This window comes from Haliotis rubra, unplaced genomic scaffold (genome assembly GCF_003918875.1).
Source record: "Haliotis rubra isolate DU_JTF1 unplaced genomic scaffold, ASM391887v1 Scf470, whole genome shotgun sequence".
NCBI classification, from domain to species: Eukaryota; Metazoa; Mollusca; class Gastropoda; order Lepetellida; family Haliotidae; genus Haliotis; species Haliotis rubra.
The window spans coordinates 546,419-572,319 of NW_025767158.1; the positions used below are offsets into that span (position 1 = coordinate 546,419).

General features: G+C 41.2%; 1 protein-coding gene across 3 annotated transcripts; it reads right to left on the bottom strand.

Annotated features, from left to right (window-relative positions):
* Nucleotides 1-3,160: 3,160 nt before the first annotated feature.
* LOC124290675 lies at nt 3,161-21,921 on the bottom strand. Of its 3 annotated transcripts, XM_046727470.1 has the most exons (8): nt 21,335-21,921; nt 19,282-19,441; nt 18,765-18,904; nt 17,925-18,110; nt 10,944-11,060; nt 9,502-9,588; nt 5,815-5,956; nt 3,162-3,677 (listed from the first exon to the last, which is right to left on the bottom strand). In XM_046727470.1, the coding sequence occupies exons 1-8, from the start codon at nt 21,521-21,523 to the stop codon at nt 3,658-3,660; spliced, it is 1,041 nt and encodes a 346-aa protein (XP_046583426.1). In that variant the 5' UTR covers nt 21,524-21,921; the 3' UTR covers nt 3,162-3,657. The 3 variants fall into 3 exon arrangements, with proteins under 3 accessions (XP_046583427.1, XP_046583426.1, XP_046583428.1); XM_046727471.1 differs by lacking the exon at nt 19,282-19,441 and having other exon boundaries at nt 3,161-3,677; nt 18,765-18,992; XM_046727472.1 differs by lacking the exons at nt 9,502-9,588; nt 10,944-11,060.
* Between the last annotated feature and the right edge of the window lie 3,980 nt (nt 21,922-25,901).

The window sequence follows — 25,901 nt, forward strand, 5'->3', positions numbered from 1 at the left end:
GATTTTCATCTCTTTTAAGAGTTGTTTGGTTGTTGCTGCACTCAGCAATATTCCAGCCATATAAAAACAGTCTGTAAATAATCAAGTCTGGAACAGACAAACCAGTGATCAACATCATGAGCATCGATCTATTGGCATACGATGACATGTGTCAACCAAGTAAGCTAGTCTGACCACTTACGTCAGTCGCCTCTTACGACAAGCATTGGTTGCTGAAAACCAATTCTAACCTGGATCTTCACAGGTTTCACTTTTAAAAGATTATGTACATCCAGCGTGATGATGTCCACTAGGCATCCACTAGGCATCCCCTCCGCCCCACCATGAAGCGTGATGAGAGGAACGATTCCAAGAACAGTAACATGGACTGCTCTCTCCAATAAATAGGATTCTACCATGACTTCAGTTAATACTGGATTGTGATTGGTTAATCAAAGTCATTCAGAGGTATATAATCACGTTATATACCTCTGATTTTCCAACACAGTATGTATGTTTGCAAAATCTTAATAACACGGTTATGGTAGAATGGAGATAAACGTACTGTGTTGGAAAATCAGAGGTATATAACGAAATGATAATAGCTCTAATTTTTTTTATTTAAAACCTAACGCTACGCGTTCGGGTATTAAATCAAATTTAGAGCTAATATTATTTCGTTATATACCTCTGGTTTCTAACACAGTATGTTTATCTCCTAATTATTATCAGAATGAAACTAATGAAGACGAACTATATAGCTAGTGTGTTCAAACTTCATTTGTTGTTTTGTAAAGAAACAAAGCAGTCAAAACTTCTTAATTTATTGCAATAGTTGCGACGTGAAGATGCTAACATCGTTATGAAGCACGTGATACACAGAATTATACACAAAGAGAATATATACATGAAGGATATTTCACTTTATACAACTGAATAGACTGATACGCAGTATGATGACATTACTTTGTTATGTGTTAGTTATTGTGATGATAGATTATGGCTATAAAGTTCAATGGACAAAGGGTAGGGAAGGGTTATTCTTGGTTAGCCTCCATTAGATGGTGATAGGCTCTAGGTATGTAATAACCTTGATCTCTGTTGATTGTTGGGTTGAGTCGAACATAAAGAATTTCCTGGATTTAATCATCTGTTTATTCTTTGATACAGCATTTCGGGTCTTGTTCCGACCCCATCATCATCGGGTTGTGTCGTTTGATGTTGATTGCCTCTAAGAGTTTTCTTATCTGGTTGGCTTGAAGGATGTTGATGTTGTTCCAAAGGATGGTATGATTCGGATGGGCTTGGGTGTGGTCGGAAATGGCTGATTTAGGGCCTTGTTTCCTCACCACTGCCTGATGTTCCCTGATTCTCATGTTTAGGGGACGGGGCATTTCACCTCCGTACCTACTTACTAGTCATCTCATTTCTAAGTAGGTGGAATCGGATGCGGGTGCAGGGATGGATGAGGCGGATAATGCTGTCTACGGGGAGGTGGGTGTCTACGGAATGTGATGACTTGTACGTGTCATAGCTGATGGGTACCAAATCGAGGTTGACATAGGTGACATAAGGTATCATATGATGATGGGTACCATGTGAAGGTTGCCACAGGTGGTGTAAGTTATCATATGATGATGGGTACCATGTGAAGGTTGACAGGTGGTGCAAGTTATCATTTGATGATGGGTACCACGTCAAGATTAACACAGGTGGTGTAAGGTATCATATGATGATGGGTACCATGTGAAGGTTGACAGGTGGTGCAAGTTATATGATGATGGGTACCATATGAAGGTTGACACAGGTGGTGTAAGTTATAATTTGATGATGGGTACCAAGTGAAGGTTGACACAGGTGGTGTAAGTTATCATATGATGGGTAACATGTGAAGGTTGACAGGTGGTGCAAGTTATCTTATGATGATGGGTACCATGTGAAGGTTAACACAGATGGTGTAAGTTATCATTTGATGATGGGTACCATGTGAAGGTTGACACAGGTGGTGTAAGTTATCATATAATGATGGGTACCATGTGAAGGTTGACACAGGTGGTGTAAGTTATCATATGATGATGGGGTACCGTGTGAAGGTTGACAGGTGGTGTAAGGTATCATATGATGATTGGTACCATGTGAAGGTTGACACAGGTGGTGTAAGGTATCATATGATGATGGGTAACATGTGAGTGTTGACGCAGGTGGTGTAAGTTATCATTTGATGATGGGTACCATGTGAAGGTTGACACAGGTGGTGTAAGGTATCATATGATGATGGGTACCATGTGAAGGTTGACACAGGTGGTGTAAGGTATCATATGATGATGGGTAACATGTGAATGTTGACACAGGTGGTGTAAGTTATCATTTGATGATGGGTACCATGTGAAGGTTGACACAGGTGGTGTAAGGTATCATATGATGATGGGTAACATGTGAAGGTTGACGCAGGTGGTGTAAGTTATCATATGATGATTGGAACCACGTCGAGATTGACAGAGGTGGTGTAAGGTACATATTGTATCATATGATGATGGATAAAATGTGAAGGTTGACACAGGTGGTGTAAGTTATCATATGATGATGGGTACCATGTGAAGGTTGACACAGGTGGTGTAAGTTATCATATGATGGGTAACATGTGAAGGTTGACAGGTGGTGCAAGTTATCATATGATGATGGGTACCATGTGAAGGTTAACACAGATGGTGTAAGTTATCATTTGATGATGGGTACCATGTGAAGGTTGACACAGGTGGTGTAAGTTATCATATAATGATTGGTACCATGTGAAGGTTGACACAGGTGGTGTATGTTATCATATGATGGGTAACGTGAAGGTTGACAGGTGGTGTAAGGTATCATATGATGATGGGTACCATGTGAAGGTTGACACAGGTGGTGTAAGGTATATGATGATGGGTAACATGTGAAGGTTGACGCAGGTGGTGTAAGTTATCATTTGATGATGGGTACCAAGTGAAGGTTGACACAGGTGGTGTAAGGTATCATATGATGATGGGTACCATGTGAAGGTTGACGCAGGTGGTGTAAGTTATCATATGATGATGGGAACCACGTCGAGATTGACAGAGGTGGTGTAAGGTATCATATGATAATGGATAAAATGTGAAGGTTGACACAGGCAGGGTAAGGGTATCATATGATGATGGGTACCATGTGAAGGTTGACACAGGCGGCGTAAGGGTATCATATGATGATGGGTACCATGTCAAGATTGACACAGGTGGTGCAAGTTATCATTTGATGACGGGTACCATGTCAAGATTGACACAGGTGGTGTAAGGTATCATCTGATGACAGGTACCATGTGAAGGTTGACAAGTGGTGTAAGGTATGATATGATGATGGGTACCACGTCAAGATGGACACAGGTGGTGTAAGGTATCATATGATGATGGGTACCATGTGAAGGTTGACACAGGTGGTGTAAGGTATCATATGATGATGGGTACCACGTCAAGATTGACACAGGTGGTGTAAGGTATCATATGATGATGGGTACCATGTGAAGGTTGACACACGTAGCTTAAGGATTCATATAGTGATGTGTAACATGTGAAGGCTGTATGTATGATATACTGGTGGTACCATGTCGTTGATGTAATCCATGTGTGACTAGTGATGGTGAGTTTCAGCGTCTTTGGGGAACGGCTCCTAAAGTTGCGATCCGAATACTGAAAAATACAGACACACATATAGCATAGAACATAATATCTCAGACATCCTACACGTACATCATATATGCACTGCAACTAGATTTTCATCTTCGAGTTAATGAGTGAGTGAGTGAATCTAGTGTCAGGTCGCATTAAGCACTATTACAGGAATATCAGGACGGGGGACACCAGGAGTGGGCTTCTCATGTTGTACCCATGCGGTGAATCGTACCAGGGTCTTCGGTGTGTCAAGAAAACGCTTTTTACCAATAGTCTTAACCGCTGACAGACTAGTGCTGATACAACAAAAGGTAATACTTAAGTAATGAGGACCGGGATGTTACAGTATATACTAGGCACATAAAGAAACTGTGCATACAAAAATTTATAATTTAAATTTATCAAACCTGTGTAGACACATAAGGATTTAAACTCTGTTTACAAGCCAAATAACCTTTCCCAGATTCCCAAATAAGTTCAAATAGGTTATATTGTGATTGATTTGTTTACATTAATATATACAGACAAATAAGGTGCATGAAGTAGTAGACGGGAAATATTTTTTCTGCTTTGTTCATTAAAAGGTAGAGTTTTCACATTATTGATTTAACTAAATTTGAACAAAGGATAAAATAGATCTCTTACAGCAGCGCGGTGTAGACAATCTATTTATAGATACAAACACGATCTGCAACTTGAACATGTGGTTGTGTTCACGGTTTTTATAAAATTACGATGGGAATCTTTGAGAGAGAAAAAACAAACACCATAATTCAGTTACCCTTCCCATGCTAATATCTTAAACGGACGTGAAATGCCAGATACATTATTTGTTTCGAAAGAAAATACGCTTCCCACTCTGAGCAGCTGGCCGAGTCAAGATTTTTTTCATCGGGCATGTAACTCATTTTCACTTGCCAATTGCAATCTGTCAAGTAAAATATATTAAAAATAAAATACGTATAACTTTCCTCTTTAAATATCATTCAAAACGGCGGATACCAAAGTACCACAAGCAGAATTCATTGTTCAACGTTCGCAATCACGTATGTTTCGCCGGCGGTGACGCCATTGTGATTAGTCAGTGGTTGTCCCCCCTAACGTCAAAATCGAAGTGGGCGGGGCTTATCGGCCGGGACTGAATAGGTCCATATTGTTTAATCAATCACCGGTTTGGTCAGGATATTTTCTCCGCGTCGTTAATAATGGGTCAAGCTATTGGGAACACTATTTCCTAAAAGTTGTAAAATCTTCGCTTTTGTTTGAAATATATACAACTGAATGTTTTACAAACTTTGTTAACAGTTTGGAAAAACATCATCATGTCGTTGAAGTGTCATAACGTTCTTTAACGTCCGATACATTCTGTTACAAATGGCCCATTTTTTATCCAGATTGTCAATATTGAAATCCACCTGCCACTTAATGTCAATAATTTGCACTTGCAAGTCACTCTATCCATGGAAAGTGGAGGACAATATACATGCATCAATGCTTTTGTCACTGGCGTTTACTGTTCAGGTACCTATTTGAAATCGCAGGTTAAAATGAGATGTTTTTTGTCACTTGCTGAAAGGCGTCAGGATATAGGCCTTTTGAAATCTGGTCAAACTCCGCGGCAGGTTGCTGTCCGCTTAAATGTGAGTCAGAGTGCTATAGCTATCGGTAGACTGTGGCAGATATTTCAAGCCAATGGGTCCGTGGAATATGCACGTTGACCAGGTCGCCCCAGAGTCACAACAGTCCGAGATGATAGGAACATGATTTACGTAACAGATTCCTTAACCCAACAGATCTTCAGACAGAACACTTCAATGCTAATAATGTAAAGATATCAAGGAGCACCGTTCGTCGATGTTTAAGGGCAGCCGGACTCCGCTGTAGGCGACCTGCAGTTCGTCCATCACTAACACCACGTCAGAGGCAGGCGCGTTTGAGATGAAGTAGGCATCATGACCGCTGAAATCAACGTTAATGGCCTCGTGTGCTCTTCACAGATGAAGGCAGATTCAAACTGTACTTCCATGATGGTCGGCAGAGGATTTATCGTCGCAATGGAGAGCGAACCACAGATGCAGCTGTGACCACGCATAACCGATTCGGCGGGGGTTGGTCATGGTTTGGGCGGGGATAACTCCTACTGGACGTATCTCACCTTTTTCACTGAGGCCTTTGCCGTAGTTCATGGAGACAAGGTAGATGAGGATAATGACGATGATCCGAACTACGACTGCGAGTAAGCCTGTCGCGATAGAGCACGGCGCTAGAGCTGGGAACAGTGTCAGATGTGTAGACGCCTGCAGGTAGACAAGCCACATAGTCATACATATATGTGAAAGAGTAATTTTACTAACGGGAGTGCCAAGTTATCCCAGATTATTACTGTAGGCCAGTCTATGTCAGTGGTGGGTAAATCAAGGGTAGTACTGAACCCTCCAATGTATTAATAAAGGCAATTACAGCGTATTACTGTAGGCCATTCTATGTCAGTGGTGGGTAAATCAAGGGTAGTACTGAATCCGCCAATGTATTAATGAAGGCAATTACAGCGTATTACTGTAGGCCATTCTATGTCAGTGGTGGGTAAATCGAGGGTAGTAATGAATCCTCCAATGTGAATCCTCCAATGTATTAATGAAGGCAATTACAGCGTATTACTTTAGGCCATTATTACTATGTCAGTGGTGGGTAAATCGAGGGTAGTACTGAATCCTCCATGTATTAATGAAGGCAATTACAGCGTATTACTTTAGGCCATTCTATGTCAGTGGTGGGTAAATCAAGGGTAGTACTGAACCCTCCAATGTATTAATGAAGGCAATTACAACGTATTACTGTAGGCCATTCTATGTCAGTGGTGGGTAAATCGAGGGTAGTACTGAATCCTCCAATGTATTAATGAAGGCAATTACAGCGTATTACTGTAGGCCATTCTATGTCAGTGGTGGGTAAATCGAGGGTAGTACTGAATCCTCCAATGTATTAATGAAGGCAATTACAGCGTTTTAATGTAGGCCATTATATGTCAGTGGTGGGTAAATCGAGGGTAGTACTGAATCCTCCAATGTATTAATGAAGGCAATTACAGCGTATTACTGTAGGCCATTCTATGTCAGTGGTGGGTAAATCGAGGGTAGTACTGAATCCTCCAATGTATTAATGAAGGCAATTACAGCGTATTACTGTAGGCCATTCTATGTCAGTGGTGGGTAAATCGAGGGTAGTACTGAATCCTCCAATGTATTAATGAAGGCAATTACAGCGTATTACTGTAGGCCATTATATGTCAGTGGTGGGTAAATCGAGGGTAGTACTGAATCCTCCAATGTATTAATGAAGGCAATTACAGCGTATTACTGTAGGCCATTCTATGTCAGTGGTGGGTAAATCGAGGGTAGTACTGAATCCTCCAATGTATTAATGAAGGCAATTACAGCGTATTACTGTAGGCCATTCTATGTCAGTGGTAGGTAATTCTATTTCTTACACACCCGTGGTTGAGAAACCCATGTGAGAAAACTGGTATCAAACATATGTGTGAGATCGATTTCTAATCCCGTGATTGGCTACTCCATGGTGATGACCTAGAGTCAGGTTATGACGGACTACTTTCCTGATTAAAATTCATTGATAAGTTACTTGTGCTTCAATCGAACAGAAACATGTTACTCGTGACAAACACCTTAACACCTACCTGTTATTTTCCCGATTGCAACATAAACAGGTATTTATACAATAAAACACAATTAGAATAAATTATTTAAATTATATATATAGTTATTTTCTGATTCCTTTTTTTAAAAACTTTTGACTCTAGTCATCAATTCAAATGGCTCGAACAATCCGTGATACCTGTGTAAACAATTATGTGAATATCGCCGTTAGAGATAAAGGCCGAGATTCCCTTCGAATATTCAAAATGTACAACATTGGTACTTTTGTTGGAGAGATGCGACAAGTGTCATGCATCGTCTTACAAAATATCTGACACAACTTTAGTGCCTGTCCATTGTGAGATCGATTTTGCTCGTTAAATACGTTTTGAAACAACTCGTTGTAAGATAAATGGTATCTCACAGACTCGTTTAGTAATCTCTATGTATTCATGGAAGCTAATCCTGCGTATTAATGTCGGTCGTTCTATGGTTGGTTCATGTAGGTAGTCCTATCGCAGTAACTAGTTAACATTCTGTTAGTATGAGACCATCTTTGTGCTAGATCATTCTATTTTAGTACTGTTTTATAGCACTGCTAGGTTTCTTAATGTGAGTACAAGGTTAATCAGCGGTACCTGTAGGTCATTCCGTACCAGTACGAGATCATTTAAAAATCTGTTGTAAACTTAATTTTCTGTAGCAATATCAACTTTAATATAGGAATAATTACCATATTTGGGGCAGCGTGTACTATTTTCTCTAGTGTAGGTGCTTCATTTATAATTAGTGTTTTCTACTTAAATCAAGGTATATCTACTTTATTCTAGGTTACTACTACTATTTCTAGAATATATCTACTTAATTCTAAGGTGTAACTACTTTAATCTAGGTATATCTACTTTATTCTAAGATATATCTACTTTATTCTCAGGCATAACAACTTTAATCTGGGCATATATACTTTTTTTGGGGTACTACTATTCATTCCGTGGTATATTATTCTATTCTAAGTGTAACAACTTTGATCTAGGTATATCTGCTTTATTTTTGGGTACTCCTATTCATTCTGTGGTGTACTAGTATCTACTTTATTCTAAGTTGAACAACTTTGATCTAGGTATATGTACTATATTCTTGGCTACTCCTATTCATTCTGTGGTGTATCTACTTTATTCTAAGTTGAACAACTTTGATCTAGGTATATCTGCTTTATTTTTGGGTACTCCTATTCATTCTGTGGTGTATCTACTATATTCTAAGTTGAACAACTTTGATCTAGGTATATGTACTATATTCTTGGGTACTACTATTCATTCTAGAGTATATGTGCTTCATCTATTGTTAGGGTTATCTGCTCATTTCTAAGGTATAACTACTGTATGTTAGTGTGTATTTACCATATTCCCGGACCTTTCCACAGTGTACGTTGTGAGATGTAAATATGAGACGGATGGTGCCTTGCGACACCCGTGCATCGCACACGTGACACGGTGAGCCAAGGTCGGAGTCTCGTTAACGGGTCGTCCGTGCTGAGATTATTTATGCAAACATAATTATTATTTTGAGGACACCTTTTATTATCTTTTTATATGTCCCAACTATAAGAAACAATTTATCTTATTTCAAACATGCATACTTCTTAAATCGTGTGGCATTGTAGTTAAAGATTATAGCCCTAGAACAAAGGCTCACGCTTCAGTGGCTGATGCTAATTACCTGGCTCGCATCTCTCACCTAGCCATAGTGCAATGTTGTCTTAACTATACCTTTTTAGTTAGACTCTGGCTACGTGAAAGTTAACCGATATCATCCTCTTCTTGTCCTCTGTGTTGTGTAGGCGTCACGAATAAATGTTTAGTGTGCCGGCCGGCTTGACTGTTATCCCTTACAACGTCTACTTATATATCAGGGTATATTTACTTCATTCTAGGGTATAACTCCTCTGTTCCGGGGTATATCTAGATTATTCAATGATAAAGCTTCTTTATTCTAGGGTAGAACACCTTTGGTTTAGGTATAGTTTATACATTCCAGGTAGAAACTGCTCTATTTTAGGCTATATTTAGTTTAGGTTGCTAAGTTTACTTTATGTTTTGAGAGATGTATATTTGTTACCAGGATCTGCCAATCCTTCTGACATGTATCCAAGTGCTTACTGGATATAATGCAGTTTTTTTAAATCTTACCATGGCAATTTTATAAATGACATAGCAGAGCTCCAGAGGACTCAGAACCGTGAACAGGTACGTTAAAATCTTGCTCTCGCGGCGCACCTGCAACAAGACAGTTATGATTGTGAGTGAGTGAGTTAAGTTTTACGACACACTCAGCAATATTCCAGCTATTTGGCGGCGGTCTGTAAATAATCGAGTCTGGACCAGACAATCCAGTGATCGACAGCATGAGCATCGATCTGCGTAACTGGGAACCGATGACATGTGCCAACTAAGTCAGCGAGTCTTACAACCCGATCCCGTTAGTCGCCTCTTACGACAAGCATAGTCGCCTTTTATGGCAAGCATGGGTTACTGAAGACATATTCTACCCCGGATCTTCAGGGGTCAGTTATGATTGTGAACACTTCACGTTAAGATGTGGTAACGTTTGATGATAAATATTATATGAGAAAAACACTCTTCAGAAGTGGCAAATATTTCAGTATGCATACCACGTTGGCACTTTGGCTACAACATAATTTTCTGTGAAGACGAACATGACCTATAAACTGTGATTAAATATAGGTCCTGTCATAAAAATTGGGTGTCATTAATAAAGGGTCAAATGATATACAGCACATGTAAAGAAATGTTTCTCAGAAATAATAGAACTAAGAGTGTCATCATAATGTTTAATGTGTTGACAAACGTGACACATCGTGACATACAGAAAAAAGTACCCTCCTCGCGCGTCCAAGGCACAGGTGCACCTTGTTCTCATGCTCCTTATCAAGTTCATAGAAAGCTTGTGAAAACGCAACAGTATAGCTTGACCCTTCATTACTGACGCGGGGCGGTGGGGTAGCCTAGTGGTTAAAGCGTTGGCTCGTCACGCCGAAAACCCGGGTTCGAATCCCAACATGGGTACAATGTGTGAAGCCCATTTCTGGTGTCCCCCGCCGTGATGTTGCTGGAATATTGCTAAAAGCGGCGTAAAACCAAACTCAGTCAGTCAGTCAGTCATTACTGACGCCGAGTATAAAAGTTGGAAAATCTTCGTTTTTGTTTGAAATATATAAAACTGAATGTTTTACAAAAGCTTTTTTTATGAACCTGATAAGGAGCATGAGCACAATGTTCATCTGTGTCTTGGACGCGCGAGGACGGTACACAAGATATTGAATGACCGAGTGCTTCATGTTTGTCATTTTCATTTTGGGGGGTTGGACTATTCAACTGATGATTTCATTCTCTTTGTCACAATGTGTCACGTTTGTCAACACATTAAACATAATGATGGCACTCTTAGTTCTATTATTTCTGAGAAAATTTGCTTTACATGTGCTATACATCATTTGACGTTTTCTTAATGACGCTTAGTACAACGTTGGCACAGGTATGTTACCTGTTTCGATGGACAATTGTTTATTTGGAGAAGTATTTAATGCCTAACATAATTTAACATCGCTTACACACATATGTCCCAAGATGAACCAAGCACCGGATATGACGAGACCGACACACAGAACAACGATGTCAAGAGTCTTGACATTGGGGTCGTTTACATGAGTGAAAAAGGCCAATGTGATCTGAAATAAATAAATGAACAACGATGTGCAGTTAATCATTTACAGCTTCACAGAACAAGCAATTCGTTCTCCAGAACATCGGTTTACTTTGAATAGTAGAGTTACGGGTACTGTAGCTCACCTTGTGCTTTCATATAGGAAGCGGTATAGCTGTAAATTTAACTGTTACATAGTCATATTCCACCAGCCACATACACTAGTTCAACATGTAGTAACAGTATATTGTTATGAGAGTGTTTTTTTGTTTGTTTTTTGTTTGTAATTTGTTATATCATTGACTGAGTAATAGTTATTATGGGTCACAATGTTTAAAGTTTTGAGTGTGGGTTTTGGCCCGCATCTCTCATCATATATGACCAATGGCAATATTATTTGTAGCGGTACGCCTTTTTGGTTGGTTGGTTAGTTTTATAGTTTTAGGGCGACCACGCCTTTTTGATAGCGCTTCAGAGTTGCCTCCCTTGTTTATTTACCGCTTTCATCATGTTGTGTGTTCCACATGATTCAATAACGTTCTGAGACGATTATGATGGAGCCTACCTTTGCTAGAATGCTCGAGAACTATGTAAGAGCTATGTAAAGGCTGGTTGTTGTGTTGTGCGACACAAACTTATCACATCACTGGAGTTATACACAACTGTCTGCCATCGTCAAGCTGTTCAATATTCAAGACTGACTGTGCTCGTCTATATTCAACTGTTGACATTGTAAACAACCTTCAATCAGTATATCTGCTCTCACTGTAAATATCAAGACTCTGGTGAGTTAATATTTAAATGTTTGTGACCCAATATGTTGTCATTAATTGTAGTTTGCTTATTGTTTGCTCAATATATTATTGAACATTTTAGACTTGTCTGTGTTTTATTTTGCTGGTTCAAAGGGGACTTTTAAACCTTTTGTCACGGCAAATTTTTTTAACCGTAACAATATCGTCATCTCTGAATCAGGGAAATACACAGTATGAGAACATAACAGAGATTATTACATTAAAGTACCGTCGGAAATGCTAGAAAAATGCTTTTTAGCCTTAATATCTTTAGAAAGGTGATAAATGTATGATGTTGTCAATATATCAACTCACCTATAGTGTGAAATTTTTATTTCAATCGATTTAACATTCCTATGCATTTAAAGGGCAGTTAACAGGAGAAAATTTCGTACCAAAACAACAACTTAATATTTTTTCAGAGTTCAACAACAGAAACCTTAAATAGTCCTCACATTTATGCTAATAATACAGGTGGTGTAAAAATATAAATTAACGTTTTTCTTCAACAAATAAATGTTGAATGTTTGTGTTACTTTACTTAATTATCGTTTCTTTATTGAAGAAATATTAATATAAATGTTAAGTCTTGATAAATAAGTTTCCCGTCATGCATGCACATCTTTATCACAGCGTCCACTGTAGCCAACTATTTGCAGACGATTGTTGCAAAGGTTTATAAGTTTTTGTGCTTGAAAAAGACAGAGGTAAATCTTTCATTAGTATAGAAATGGTTTATTACAGAACTTGTAGAGCTGTTGGTATGTCTTACCAAGTTTACAATATTGTAAACAAATCAGACAAGACAGGGACCGTCTCAAAAGCAAAACCGGGACGTAAAACCATCCTTGACAAATTTGACAAGGGGGTACTTAGACGGGCGGTCTACAAACTTTAGGAGAAGAAGAATATATATATTCTAAAGGAGCTACACCAGTGACTTCGTTAAATCTTTGGCCAATGTTCACAACTAGATTAAACTGACCGAATTACATCCATATTTTTGCAATGAAATATACTGTTGACATGCAAAACATTATCAAAACGTTGCACATTTCTACAATCAATCGATAAGATAACACAAGTGATAGGATTCTTTCCAATGTACAGTAATTCGTATGTTTATCTCACAACAAACACACATACACAAATGATCCCTTACATAACCTATACGTATACTATACACATAGTGAAGATTTTGAAGAAAATATCTATTGAGATGACCCCTCGCCCGAGCGTGTGCTCATGTGTCAATTTCACCTGTCGATACCGTGCATGCTGATGACGTAACACAGGCAGTTAATGTTTGTATCAAATAACGTTATTTTTCTAAGTTTTTGGAATTTTCATCAGTTAAAACGCATTTTAGTGCATGTCTCGAAATTTATTCCTTGGGTCTACATCAGGTAGATATTTCTTGAAGTGATATTTGTTATTTAAGTAACTGTAATACTTCTGAATTTGAAATGTAAGTCAAAAAGCATTTTTCTAGCATTTCCGACAGTACTTTAGTGTCTGTCTCGTTCATAATAATTCAACCAGGAGAACCACGGAAAGAAACAATAAAACGTTAAATATATAGAGAATACTACACGAGGTCTCATTACATACGAATGTCCTTCCTTTGGTATCTGACCGAGCTATTGTTTTTATGGTTTCAAACCGAAACCGGTTTCATAAAGAGGTTGCGGAAGAGTTTTGTACTGTATTACAATATTTGCATGACGTCACACTGTAATGACGGCCCTGCCTTGGTAACCGACGTCACGATGCATGTCAGTTGTCATTGCCTACAGTCTCCGAAGCACCTTTAGAATACAACACCACAACTTCTCGTGAAGACGATCTCTGCCGTAGGTCGCGTGCCTTTAAGACAAGCAACCAGTTTGTGAGAACCCGTCGGACGCGAACCCGCGACCTTCGGATTGTTAGCTCGACAGCTAACCGACTGAGCTACGTCCGCACTGTTGCACAATGTGCAAATTTATCGAGTCATTCCTGTGACGTCACGGAAATGAACGGAAAGAGTCGAAGAGGTCACGGACAATTACGAATGCTACGGGTAGACTTGGTGTCATGTGATTATATTCTACGGACAATTGCCGAATGGATCCGATGCCATTTGGCACACTCGTCCCATTCCGTAATCTACAAATTAACGTGTGGCGTTGAATGAGCCGATATGCTCTAACTGAAAAGGGTTGTTGACGTCAGGCGTCAGACGTAGATTTCACGGTGTATACATGAATGACGCGCTTTTACATAAATCGGTGATTTGTGACAGAAAAGTGATGTAGGGAACACTGTAAGGATAATGTGGATCGCACTAAGGAACGATGGAGACATGAGCATGTGTAGTGACGGCACTCGGGTGAGTTAATTAGCCTTCGAATCATTACTTTACAAAATTTATGTTGCGTGTGAAAGAGGCTTCAGTGCAAATTCCAGGACAATTTCCATTAGCCCAACATTTCTACATTAACCCATTTCAAAACCCTAACCCTAACCCTAATCCCTTGAATTAATCCTAATAAATAGAATGCATTGACAGAACCGGCACAAACACGACTGACGTGTCTCGTGTAATGCATTATTACCGCTTCGAAAAATAAAATACGAATAAAACACTTTGCTATGTAATGGTGCAAATTACTGAATGACAAAAATATATATGTAAAATTAAAAAATTACAAAATACAAAATACACAACACATAACACCTCAGCAGCCCGTAATACAAATAAATATGAGCGTATTAGTGAAAAAAGAAAATATTTTAAACTGGTGCTTGCAAAATATTGCGCATCCGCCGGTACACAACTACTGGAAACTCTCAACATCGTTGGGCTTATGTAATGACAAAGCTCGTAGAGATGAAACACCAGTGAGCGGAGCTTATACGCACTGGCTGAGCCAGACAACCGTGTTGCCATGCAGGCGTCATAGGGCATTGTTTCGAGATCGTGCTTTCGAACAAAATCACATTACATTACGTAAAAGGGTATTATGACGTATTTTTTTAGTTTGTGGTGCTGTATTCTAAAGGTAGGCCCAGCCTCCTACAGTAAACACCCCGTTTCTTGGTTTGCAGTTGCTTCATTCGGCTAACATCACTAGTCGAACCATTGCGTTTATGTTTTTCGACGAATATGATTTCTCAGTTCGACTCACAATTAAACAGCGACACGGCAACGTTCGCAATGTTTACATTCCCACAATGCATTTACGTTATAGAATGAATGAATTCACGTGTTCATTATGAATGAAAAATTAGTTACGTCAGAATGTGACCTAACTGAGAGGTCATCGGTTATCCAATCAAATCGTTAGAATCTCAGGTCAAGTCGTTACGACACAGGTCAACGCGTTACGACACTCGTGTGACGTACGAGATTAGTATACAACTACCCTAAGCTGGTTCCCGGCTCCCTTTGCGCGCGCTAACGTTCGACAAAGCTAGTGGCAATGGTGTTACTCTCTATATTGGTTAAACCAGGGATAATCTACAACAAATATAGTCTCCCTGGTTAAACAGACGTAAAATAAATCGCCCATGTTCAGTTTCATTGTCTTATTGACACCATTTCAAGTTTTTCTATAAAAATCTCTGTCAACTCGTGATGATATATTCAGAAAGTTGACAGAAGCGCTTTATTCCTTACATTTTCGGGTACTCGATTCCGATTCAGGTAAGTACATGCGGGGTACTCGATTCCATTTTGTCCTACCCGTCCCAGCCCTACCATACACTGTTACTTAATGTTATATTTCAACCAAACGCTCAGAGACACTATATTAAACCCATTTATACATTAAAGTTGAAAGAAACATTAAACTGTAACGACCATTCTAAGGTGGCAAAGTGCTGAAAGTTCAATTGCCACAGTCACGATGCAGGCATTCAGTCAGATTGTTGTGAAAACGCTGCGTTGCGGACAGGATGCCAACAGACACATATCATGATCAACGGCTTTCAGGACGCCACTGCGCCAACGTGAACAACGTGTTTGGCAACGTTTCATCTTTCAAGATGATAATGCATGTGCTGATTGTGCCAGGATTGAGACACCATTCCTCCGACAGCAAGACATCCATGTTACACTATGCCCAGCACTCAGTCCTAACTTCCTCTACCCGTGAAAGTCCGGGTTAGAATATTGGCTTTCAGTAACCCATGCTTGTCGCAAGAGGCGACTAACAGGATCGGGTTTTCAGGCTCGCTGGCTTGGTTGTCACATGTCATCGGTTCCCAACTGCGCACATCAATGCTCATGATTTTGATAACTGGATTGTCTGGTCCAGACTAGATTATTTACAGACCGCCGCCATATAGCTGGAATATTGCTAAGTACGGCGTAAAACTTAACTCACACACTCACCTATTTTCCGCCCCATTGGTAGACGTGCACGTCAACGACTCATCCAGCTACCACTCACACTGATCTCACTACTGCACTTAATGAACCCAGTGCTGCTCTTGGTGAACTCAGTGCTGCCTCCTTAGACTGGTCTGGGACGTCAATGTCTGATATATTAAATGTAGTGCTGTCTGCTTGGACTGGTCCCTGACGTCAATGTCCGATCCAACTAGTGCCCGCACTGAACTCAGTGCTGCCTCCTTGGACTGGTCCGGGACGTCAATGTCTGATCCAGCTAGTGCCCACATTGAACTCAGAGCTGCCTCCTTGGACTGGTCCGGGACGTCAATGTCTGATCCAGCTAGTGCCCACATTGAACTCAGAACTGCCTCCTTGGACTGGTCCGGGACGTCAATGTCTGATCCAGCTAGTGCCCGCATTGAACTCAGAGCTGCCTCCTTGGACTGGTCCGGGACGTCAATGTCTGATCCAGCTAGTGCCCACATTGAACTCAGAGCTGCCTGATTGGACTGGTCCGGGACGTCAATGTCTGATCCAGCTATTGCCCGCATTGAACTCAGAGCTGCCTCCTTGGACTGGTCCCTGACGTCAATGTCTGATCCAGCTAGTGCCCGCATTGAACTCAGAGCTGCCTCCTTGGACTGGTCCGGGACGTCAATGTCTCATCCAGCTAGAGTCCACATTGAACTCAGAGCTGCCTGCTTGGACTGGTCCGGGACGTCAATGTCTGACCCAGCTTGTGCCCACATTGAACTCAGAGCTGCCTCCTTGGACTGGTCCGGGACGTCAATGTCTGATCCAGCTAGTGCCCACATTGAACTCAGAACTGCCTCCTTGGGCTGGTCCGGGACGTCAATGTCTGATCCAGCTAGTGCCCACATTGAACTCAGAGCTGCCTGATTGGACTGGTCCGGGACGTCAATGCCCGATCCAGCTAGTGCCCACATTAACTCAGTGCTGCCTCCTTGGACTGGTCCGGGACGTCAATGTCTGATCCAGCTAGTGCCCACATTGAACTTAGTGCTGCCTCCTTGGACTGGTCCGGGACGTCAATGTCTGATCCAGCTAGTGCCCACATTGAACTTAGTGCTGCCTCCTTAGACTGGTCCGGGACGTCAATGTCCGATCCAGCTAGTGCCCACATTGAACTTAGTGCTGCCTCCTTGGACTGGTCCGGGACGTCAATGTCCGATCCAGCTAGTGCCCACATTGAACTTAGTGCTGCTCTCATCGCTAAATGAGCAACAGTATGACGTGAAGCATTCCTCGAGGAATTCGTAGTTCCTTACTCTATATTAGAAACGTTAGTGGCAAAATCCAAATTTCGAATTTGCTCTCCGACCTATTTGCGGCTAGGGTGACACCAACAATTAACACCCATAAGATCAGATCGCTTACTCCCAACCAAATATATATTGACCTGCAAATGCCATATGGTAGTGAAGATACGTCTGGATGATTCCATGACACCAGCCCCTACCTTTCGGGCATAATATTATATAGGCCACAAACAGAACGTTATGAACGTGAGAGGGTACACATGTGGATTCCTCAAATCACATTACCGTCTTTTTAGTAGGAATTGTTTGTATGAATGTATTTGTTTCTGTAATGTTGTATCATCAATACTCCAGATACATCACGATAGCCTGTAATCAGTCTGGACAAGACAAACCCGTGGTTCATATAGGGACATGGCAAATATAAGAATCCTCACCCCGAGTTGAAGGTCAAGCTTGAGAAGGTCCAGGAAGAGGAAGAGTTTGTTGCACATGGCCTGCAGCGTGAAGCTGGCACCGACCGTCCTGAAGAGAAGCCACCCTGGTTGGTGGTACTTTCTGCCCAGATACAAGCCCATCACCACCACCACGGGTGCCAGGCAGCACCCAATGATTAGCCGGGCCTGAAAGAGACAAGCTCAAGATAACTGAACATGATTTAACTGAACAGGATTGAACTGAGCTCAGATGAGCTAAACTAAACCGATCTGAGCTAAACTGCACTAAACAGGACTAAAAAGAGAACTGAGCTGAGCTAAACATTGTTTAACTAAACTGGATTGAATTGAGCTCAGCTGAACTAAACTGAAGTGAATAAAAGTGAACTGAGCTGAGCTAAGCTGAACTAACCCGACCCCACCCCTTTCGATCCGACCCCACCCGACCAGAACTGAACAGAATATAAATAAACTGGAGTGAGTGATTGAGTATGATTTTACGCTGCTTTTAGCAATATTCCAGCAATATCACGGCGGGGGACACCAGAAATGGGCTTCACACATTGTACCCATGTCGGGAATCGAACCGGGTCTACGTCGTGACGAGCCAACGCTTTAACCACTAGGCTACCCCATCGCCCCTAAATAAACTGGAACTGATAATCTGACTTGAACTGTCGTGACCTATATTGGGTTTGATAATATACTGTATTTCGTTTAGTAAATGGTATACATTTAGATATTGTTATGTAGAATCGTGGTAAAACATGAAGAAGAAACAATGTCCGATAAATCATAATGATATATATATATATATATATATATATATGTTTTACCAACCAGCTTGATTTTGTCTTGCGATCCACTGGCATAGTTGACGATGAGGTAGACGACCATGATGATGGTGGTGATGACGAGGATGATCATTTCATGCCGACATTCCTTCAGTACCCCGTGCAGGAGATAATAAAAGCAGACGCCTACGGATGAAGATGGCGTGAGTGAGAGAGATGGTGTTAATGGAGCTTTGAACGATAATTCAGTCATTGCACGGCGTGTTAACTTGATCTGTAAAGAAACACCCAAATGGTGAAAGTCAATCTCGTTGGTGATTCCCATGCACAAGAATGTACATGCGGTACAAACCCTGAATTAAGCTTCGGCGGATCCACACAGATTGTGCACACCCCCACCACCCCCACCACCCTATTTGTCCAGAAAGTGTAATAAAAAACCGTTGAAACTCGAGCAGGTATGAGTGGAGATTTAACTTTTCAGTAACTTAATAAGTCTTTTTACCACCATCTGCAGATTTTAAAATACCATGCTAAGAATGTGTTAATAAGAAAAGACGCACATTCATTGAAACCGCAGACGAGGGCGAACACGAAGTCTGTATGGTGTGTGTCCACAGTGAAAAGCTTGTAGAGGGTGAAGACAATGGCTATGAGTATGGCGATGCCAAATACAATGAGGAACGCCCATTCCTTCTTTTCGATATCCTGAATAGACCGAATCTGAAATACGATTTGGATTTAAGTCAGTTGTTCATACCATGACCATGGACATCAAGAAAGGTTTTACATATTGAACTTATGGTCAGACTGACTGAATCTTTACAGACAAGGTCAAAAAAAAAACCCCCCCCACCCCCACCCCCAACCTAACCTACCACCATAAATCTCATCGCCATCCCCATCCTCACATCTAATTTTAGCATTATGAGGATGATAATGAATGATATATTGTTACAATGCTTTCGTTACAATAGTACAATGACACTTGCAAAGTGTCCGAGTTTAATTCCAAAGCCGATGACCATGACACCGGGATTTGCATTCGTAATGACGTAGGTTATCATTCTCTCACAACGGTCAGTAGGTCATCGGGTATGCACAAGAGAAACCAGTTGCTGATTATATGAACACCATTTTTATTCCGGACTAACATCGTTTTAAAGTGCTGGACTACATAGATACTGTTTTGAAATTTTAACATGGATACCTCATGGGCCTGTGTAACAGCACCGCCAAAAGTGGCCTTTTTTTCCAGTTTGCTATGCGTACATCTTGTGAATATCATAGTTGTTGAAGTGTAGACGTGTTGAAGTATTGTAGACCTGGAATTATGCCATTCCTTGGAAATAATTTTAACAAAGTCCTGGTCATCCTCTGTAATATTCCCGTTAAAAAAGAAAGGGGGCCAAAAACATCCAGACTATAGGGGTATATCGCTAATGAGTATTTTGGTAAAGGTTTTTACAACAATCCTTGATAATAAATTTCGCTTTGGTAGATATGGTTTTACCTGACAAGGCAATCCTTGATAATAGAATTTCAGCTGGAATTTTTGAAAAAATATCGTAATATGGAAACTATCGGTAAATAAACTAAGATTGTATTATTTGAGGGTGGACCGACATGTAGGCATGGAAGGTCTTTTATCCTAAGAGGATGGGGCTCTCTACGCCGAATTCTATGTTTTATGGTGAATGTGGTACCACTACACCTCTCTTCACAAATGAATTAAATGCCAGTTTGGTTAAAAATTCTCGATATGCATGACTACAATATGCCTACAATATGCTCACACTTAGACAATGCAGGGAAGGTAACCTGGGCTTCACACATTCGAAACCTTTATTTTGATAAGGTTATGTCATTGTCTGGCTGTCCCTGGCAGTTGGTAATGTTTTTATTTACAGGAATATATTTTACATGAATTCTGGGATTGCTCCATAAATGTATATTTTTCAAAACTGGCATTTGTGCGAAAGCACACGATATGAATTTTACAGATCGTTTAAAATGCTTAACGAACTTGAATCATTCCTTTTCGTACAAACATCTGGTGACATCAAACATGACTTAGATGTCAGATTTAGATTGGGTTTATCGGAAGTAAAGATCAATGAAGGTAGAAAAAGGGAATAATTAAAATAAAAGGAAGTATAGAGAATGAAATCCCCTTTGCCCTTACATGTTCTACTCTTAATAACCTCAGAACCCTATATATACCAAACAAGTACTATAGTAAACCACCAGATGTTACTTTCTTGTATGACCTCAAAAAATGATATTTACACATGCCACTATATTTAAAGCAATCTCAGGAAAAAAGACGTATTGAATAATATTGCATATCCTATGTGATGTCATACTGCATGTGATATCAACAACAAACTGTGATAGTTGCTATATATTTTGTTTATTTTGTAGTTTGGACAGGGGCCTGAAATACAATAAACTTCTTCTTCTACATGACACTATGTTAGAATATCCATGGGCTATTTCCATCTCGCTCAAGGTCTTTCAATGTCTTGCGTCATTGCTCGGAGACCTCCTTTAACGTCAATGACACAAAGCCTCCCTCACTCACTCACTCACTCACTCACTCACTCACTCACTCACCTTCCCATCAAAAAAGGTTGCTGGCTCTCGCAGAGATGGTATCCCAGCGCGGGAGAGGGATTGGCCATCGTTGTCGTTGCCCGAACCCTCTTCCACATCGTTGATGGTGCTGCCATATGTTCCGGAGGACGGCGAACCAACCATCTTGGCCTGGTCCGAGAATGGTGAACCGGATTCGTGGGACGACATTGACAACTTTTATTTCTATCTAGAGATGTTGCTGACCGAACAACGTCGTCTTCGTCGATGCAGGTTGTTAAACTTATGACCACACAAAGCCTTCCACCTTCTCGCTGTGACACTATATATCTGGCGACTGTCTGGGCAATCTGATCGGGCACACAGCACCTACTCTCGTAAGTGTCTGTCACTGATTGGCTGACAACAGATGAAGTAGCAACATGTGCATTGTCCTATGTTTAGAAATAAAATTATTTTGATCTTAATGGTTAGTAAATGTGACAAAAGCAAAGAACGTAGCAGAGATAATTGCACATTAAAATATTCCGAGTGTTTATGACTGACTGAGTATGGTTTTACGCCGCCTTTAGCAATATTCCAGCAATATCACGGCGGGGGACAGCAGAAATGGGCTTCACACATTGTACCCATGTGTAGTGTTTATGAATCATTATCAAACAGAGATAACATCGTTGTCACTAAACACAAAACACATGCGAAAGCTAGTCAATTATTTACCACAACCAATTTGGGACATAGTACAAGCCAATATTCTATCACGTATTTTTTTAGTACGATATGTCAACGTTCCCCATATGTCCTAATACAAACAGCACGCTGAAACTGCACCTAAATGAACTACTGCATGGGGAGTGCTCATAATATCATCCACTGGTTTGTTGGTCCAACTCATATGTGTACAGGCTTAGTGAAGCCATAAACAACCAGTAATAAAAACAAACCAGTTCTTTATAATAATTTTATGTTTCAAATCATTCACATTAATGTAATTAGTTTAAGGAAAATATCCTGGCAGCTAGAAGGAAATAAGGATGTTAAACATTGAAACAATTTAAAAGCACTGCGTCATAAAAAAATGCATAAACATCGATTTCATTAACAGGTAATAAGCCAAGCTGGTGAGAGACTTACACAGTACTGTGGCAGTAAAAGAGTTGACCAAGACTTCCATGACACTTCAGTGTTTCACCATTTTGTCACATATACCGTATTTCCTCTAATATTTTCAACGGACCTCCAGACCCGACGCTTATTAGAGGCCCGGCGCTTATCAAAATACCCTGTATTTTTAAAAGCGGGGATGAGTACAAAGCCTTCATTCTGTCCATCTGTCCAAAGGTCTATACCCGGCGCTTATTAGAGGCCCGGCGCTTATTTCTTAAAGCACTGCTTTATCCCCGGCGGTTATTAGAGGCCCGGCGGTTATTAGAGGTCCGGCGCTTAATAGAGGAAATACGGTATGTTCCCTTTTCAACCAAGATGCAGCTGTTATAGTACCTCAGTACCTGCTGCCTGATTTGCTGATTTATTTGACTTAGGGTGATTCCGTTTCGAGTCCACTAGGAAATGGACCAGCTGCGAGTTTCAAAACCACAATGACCATCCTACTATAGTCAAACACGAACCCGAAAGCAGCGATAACATGCCATCATTTATGAAAATAATTCTCTCAATGCGAAAAGATTGATTTCTCTTGGTATTTAGTGTTAATCTGAAACTGACATGATCAGCTATAGCACGTATAGTTGTGTACAATGCGTTGATATGTACTGTGCTTCTATAGTTGATGATTGTAAGGTGCGGTACTCAGCAATATTCCAGTGAGTGAAGGAGTGAGTGAGTGAAAGAGTGAGTGAGAGTTTTTAGCAATATTTAAGCAATGTCACGGCTGGGGACACCAGAAATGGGCTTCATACATGTGGGGAATCGACGAGCGTGACGAGCGAACGCTTTAACCACTTGGCTACCCCTATCATCTTGCAATATTCCAGCTGCAAGATGGAGGTCTGTAAATGTTCGGACCTGGACCAGACAAACCAGGGGCTGATATCATGAGCAATGATACACTTTTCTTTTCGACATAATCAGTAAACGTGTTTCTGGGTTTCCGATCCATCACTTGATTGTCTGGTCTGTTTACATGACGCCGGGGCGGTAGGGTAGCCTAGTGGTTAAAACGCCTGCTCGTCATGTTGAAGACCCGTGTTCGATCCCCACATGGGTACAATGTGTGAAGTCCATTTCTGGTGTCCCCGCCGTGATATTGCTGGAATATTGCTTTAAGCGGCGACTCACTCACTCACTCACTGCATGACACCGTCTTTAGCAGGTGATGTGTCAGGTAACAGACATATGCATTATTGTGCACATTTAATGAGTGGCGGGTACTTTTCGCCAACACATGGTGTCATCACTTACTTCAGAGATCAATTCATATAATTGTCAGAAAATCTGGTGCTCACGTTCTAGATTCTCTCTAGACACCATCACTGTTGCTGCAGCCCTTATATGCATAACGCTGTGAGTGAGTGAGTTTAGTTTTACGCCGCACCCTGCAATATTCCAGTTATATGACGGCAGTCTGTAAATGATCGAGTCTGGACCAGATAATCCAGTGATCAACAGCATGAGCATCTATCTACCCAATTGGGATACAGTGACATGTGTCATCCAAATAAGAGAGTCTGACCACCCGGTGCCGTTAGTCACCTCTTACGACAAGCATGGGTTACAGAAGATCAATTCTAGCCCGGATCTTCACGGGTGCGTAACGCTGTGCAGCCTACACAGCAAGTGCTGGGTGTTAGCGTAAAAACACTGCAGTTTGTGATGAGGCAGCGTGACACGTTGTGCGACCATGTTTCAACTATTTTTCATACAACCCGTAAATTCATTATGTTCAATGGTGTGCTATATTGACTTCATCTAGATGTAGAAAGCAAGGTCTTGAAAGCTTTCACCAGAATCAGGGGCGTAGCTACCATCATAAAAAACAAAACAACCGGGCCTTTAATACTGTCTAGATATAAAGCTTTGCAACCTATCGGCCTTACACGATTAAAATGGCTAGCTACGCGCCTGAGAATGATTTTAGTGTAGACTTTTCTAGCACCTTGTTTTTAGTGTTCATTGTGTGTAATGATCATACCCTGGATACTCTCTAAGTCTTTATTCCAAGTTGCTGAGAGGTGAATATTGTCATCATTGTCTTATAGCCATTGTTATAACCACTCTTCTGATCTTCACCAGCCCATTCTTGTCGTAAGAGGCGACTGACGGGATCGGGTGGTCAGGCTCGCTGACTTGGTTGACACATGTCATTGTATCCCAATTGCGTAGACCGATTCTCATGATGTTGATCACTGGTTTATGTGGTGCAGACTTGATTATTTACACACCGGCATATAGCTCTAACACATACTAGCCACATAAAGAAACTGTGCATTGTCAAAATATTATCCCAGTTGATAAGTACGATAATAATGTCAAAGGTACATATAAACTTTAATGGAGGGATCATGAGACCATAACAAGTCGGGAGAATTTCAATTGAAAAGTCAATCACAATGACGTCGCGAGTCCACAAGCTGGACAGGGGTCAAACGACCATGTCACAAGCTCAATAACGGGTATGTCCACCATCGGCATTGAGAACAGCAGTGCATCAACGACGCATAGAGCCTATCAAACGTGCAACGAAGGCTTGTGGGATGTCACGCCAGATTCTCTCAAGTTCTGTTGCAAGGTCAGGGACGTTATCTGGCGGATGAGGAAGACGGCGTAGACGTCGATCCATCTCGTCCCAAACATGCTTTATCGGGGAGAGATCTGGTGAATTTGCAGGCCAAGGCAGTAAGTCGACGTAGCAACACATGCCGTATGAGGGCGGGCATTGTCCTGTTGGAATGCTAACCCAGGGCCATGACGTTGCAGAAAAGGAATTGCCACAGGTCGAAGAATCTGATCCCTGTAGCCCACACCAGTTAAGTTGCCCTGAACAATCACCAAAGGAGTTCTTTGGCGTGCTGTTATTCCACCCCAAATCATCACGGAACCACCACCAAAGCGATTCCTCTCCAAGACACAGGCCTGTGCATAACGTTCTCCCACGCGTCTATAGGCACGTTGACGTCCATCACTATGGGAAATGTTAAACCTGGACTCATCTGTAAAAACAACATTTCTCCACCAAAACAAGGGTCTGCGGACATGATTTCGGCACCACATTCGGGAGCTTGTCGATGACGTTGTGTCAGGATAGGCGGGACTTCGTGGTCTAATCCCGTGATGACGTAAACGTTGTCGAACTGTGTTGGGGTGGATACGGCGAAGTCCTGGGATGGTTCGGGCAGTCATCACTGCAGTCTGAAACCTGTGGCGAAGATGGGTCACCCTTATCCATATGTCCTGTCTTGGCGTTGTTACACGTGGACGTCCAGAACGTGGCCGATCGATGACGTCATTTGTGTTCTGGTAGCGTCTCACCAGTGCAGAAATAGTGTTCCGGTGGCAGTGGAAATGTGCAGCCACTTGTCGTTGAGACATTCCCCCACGGACCATCCCAATGGCCTCATGACGTTGTGCA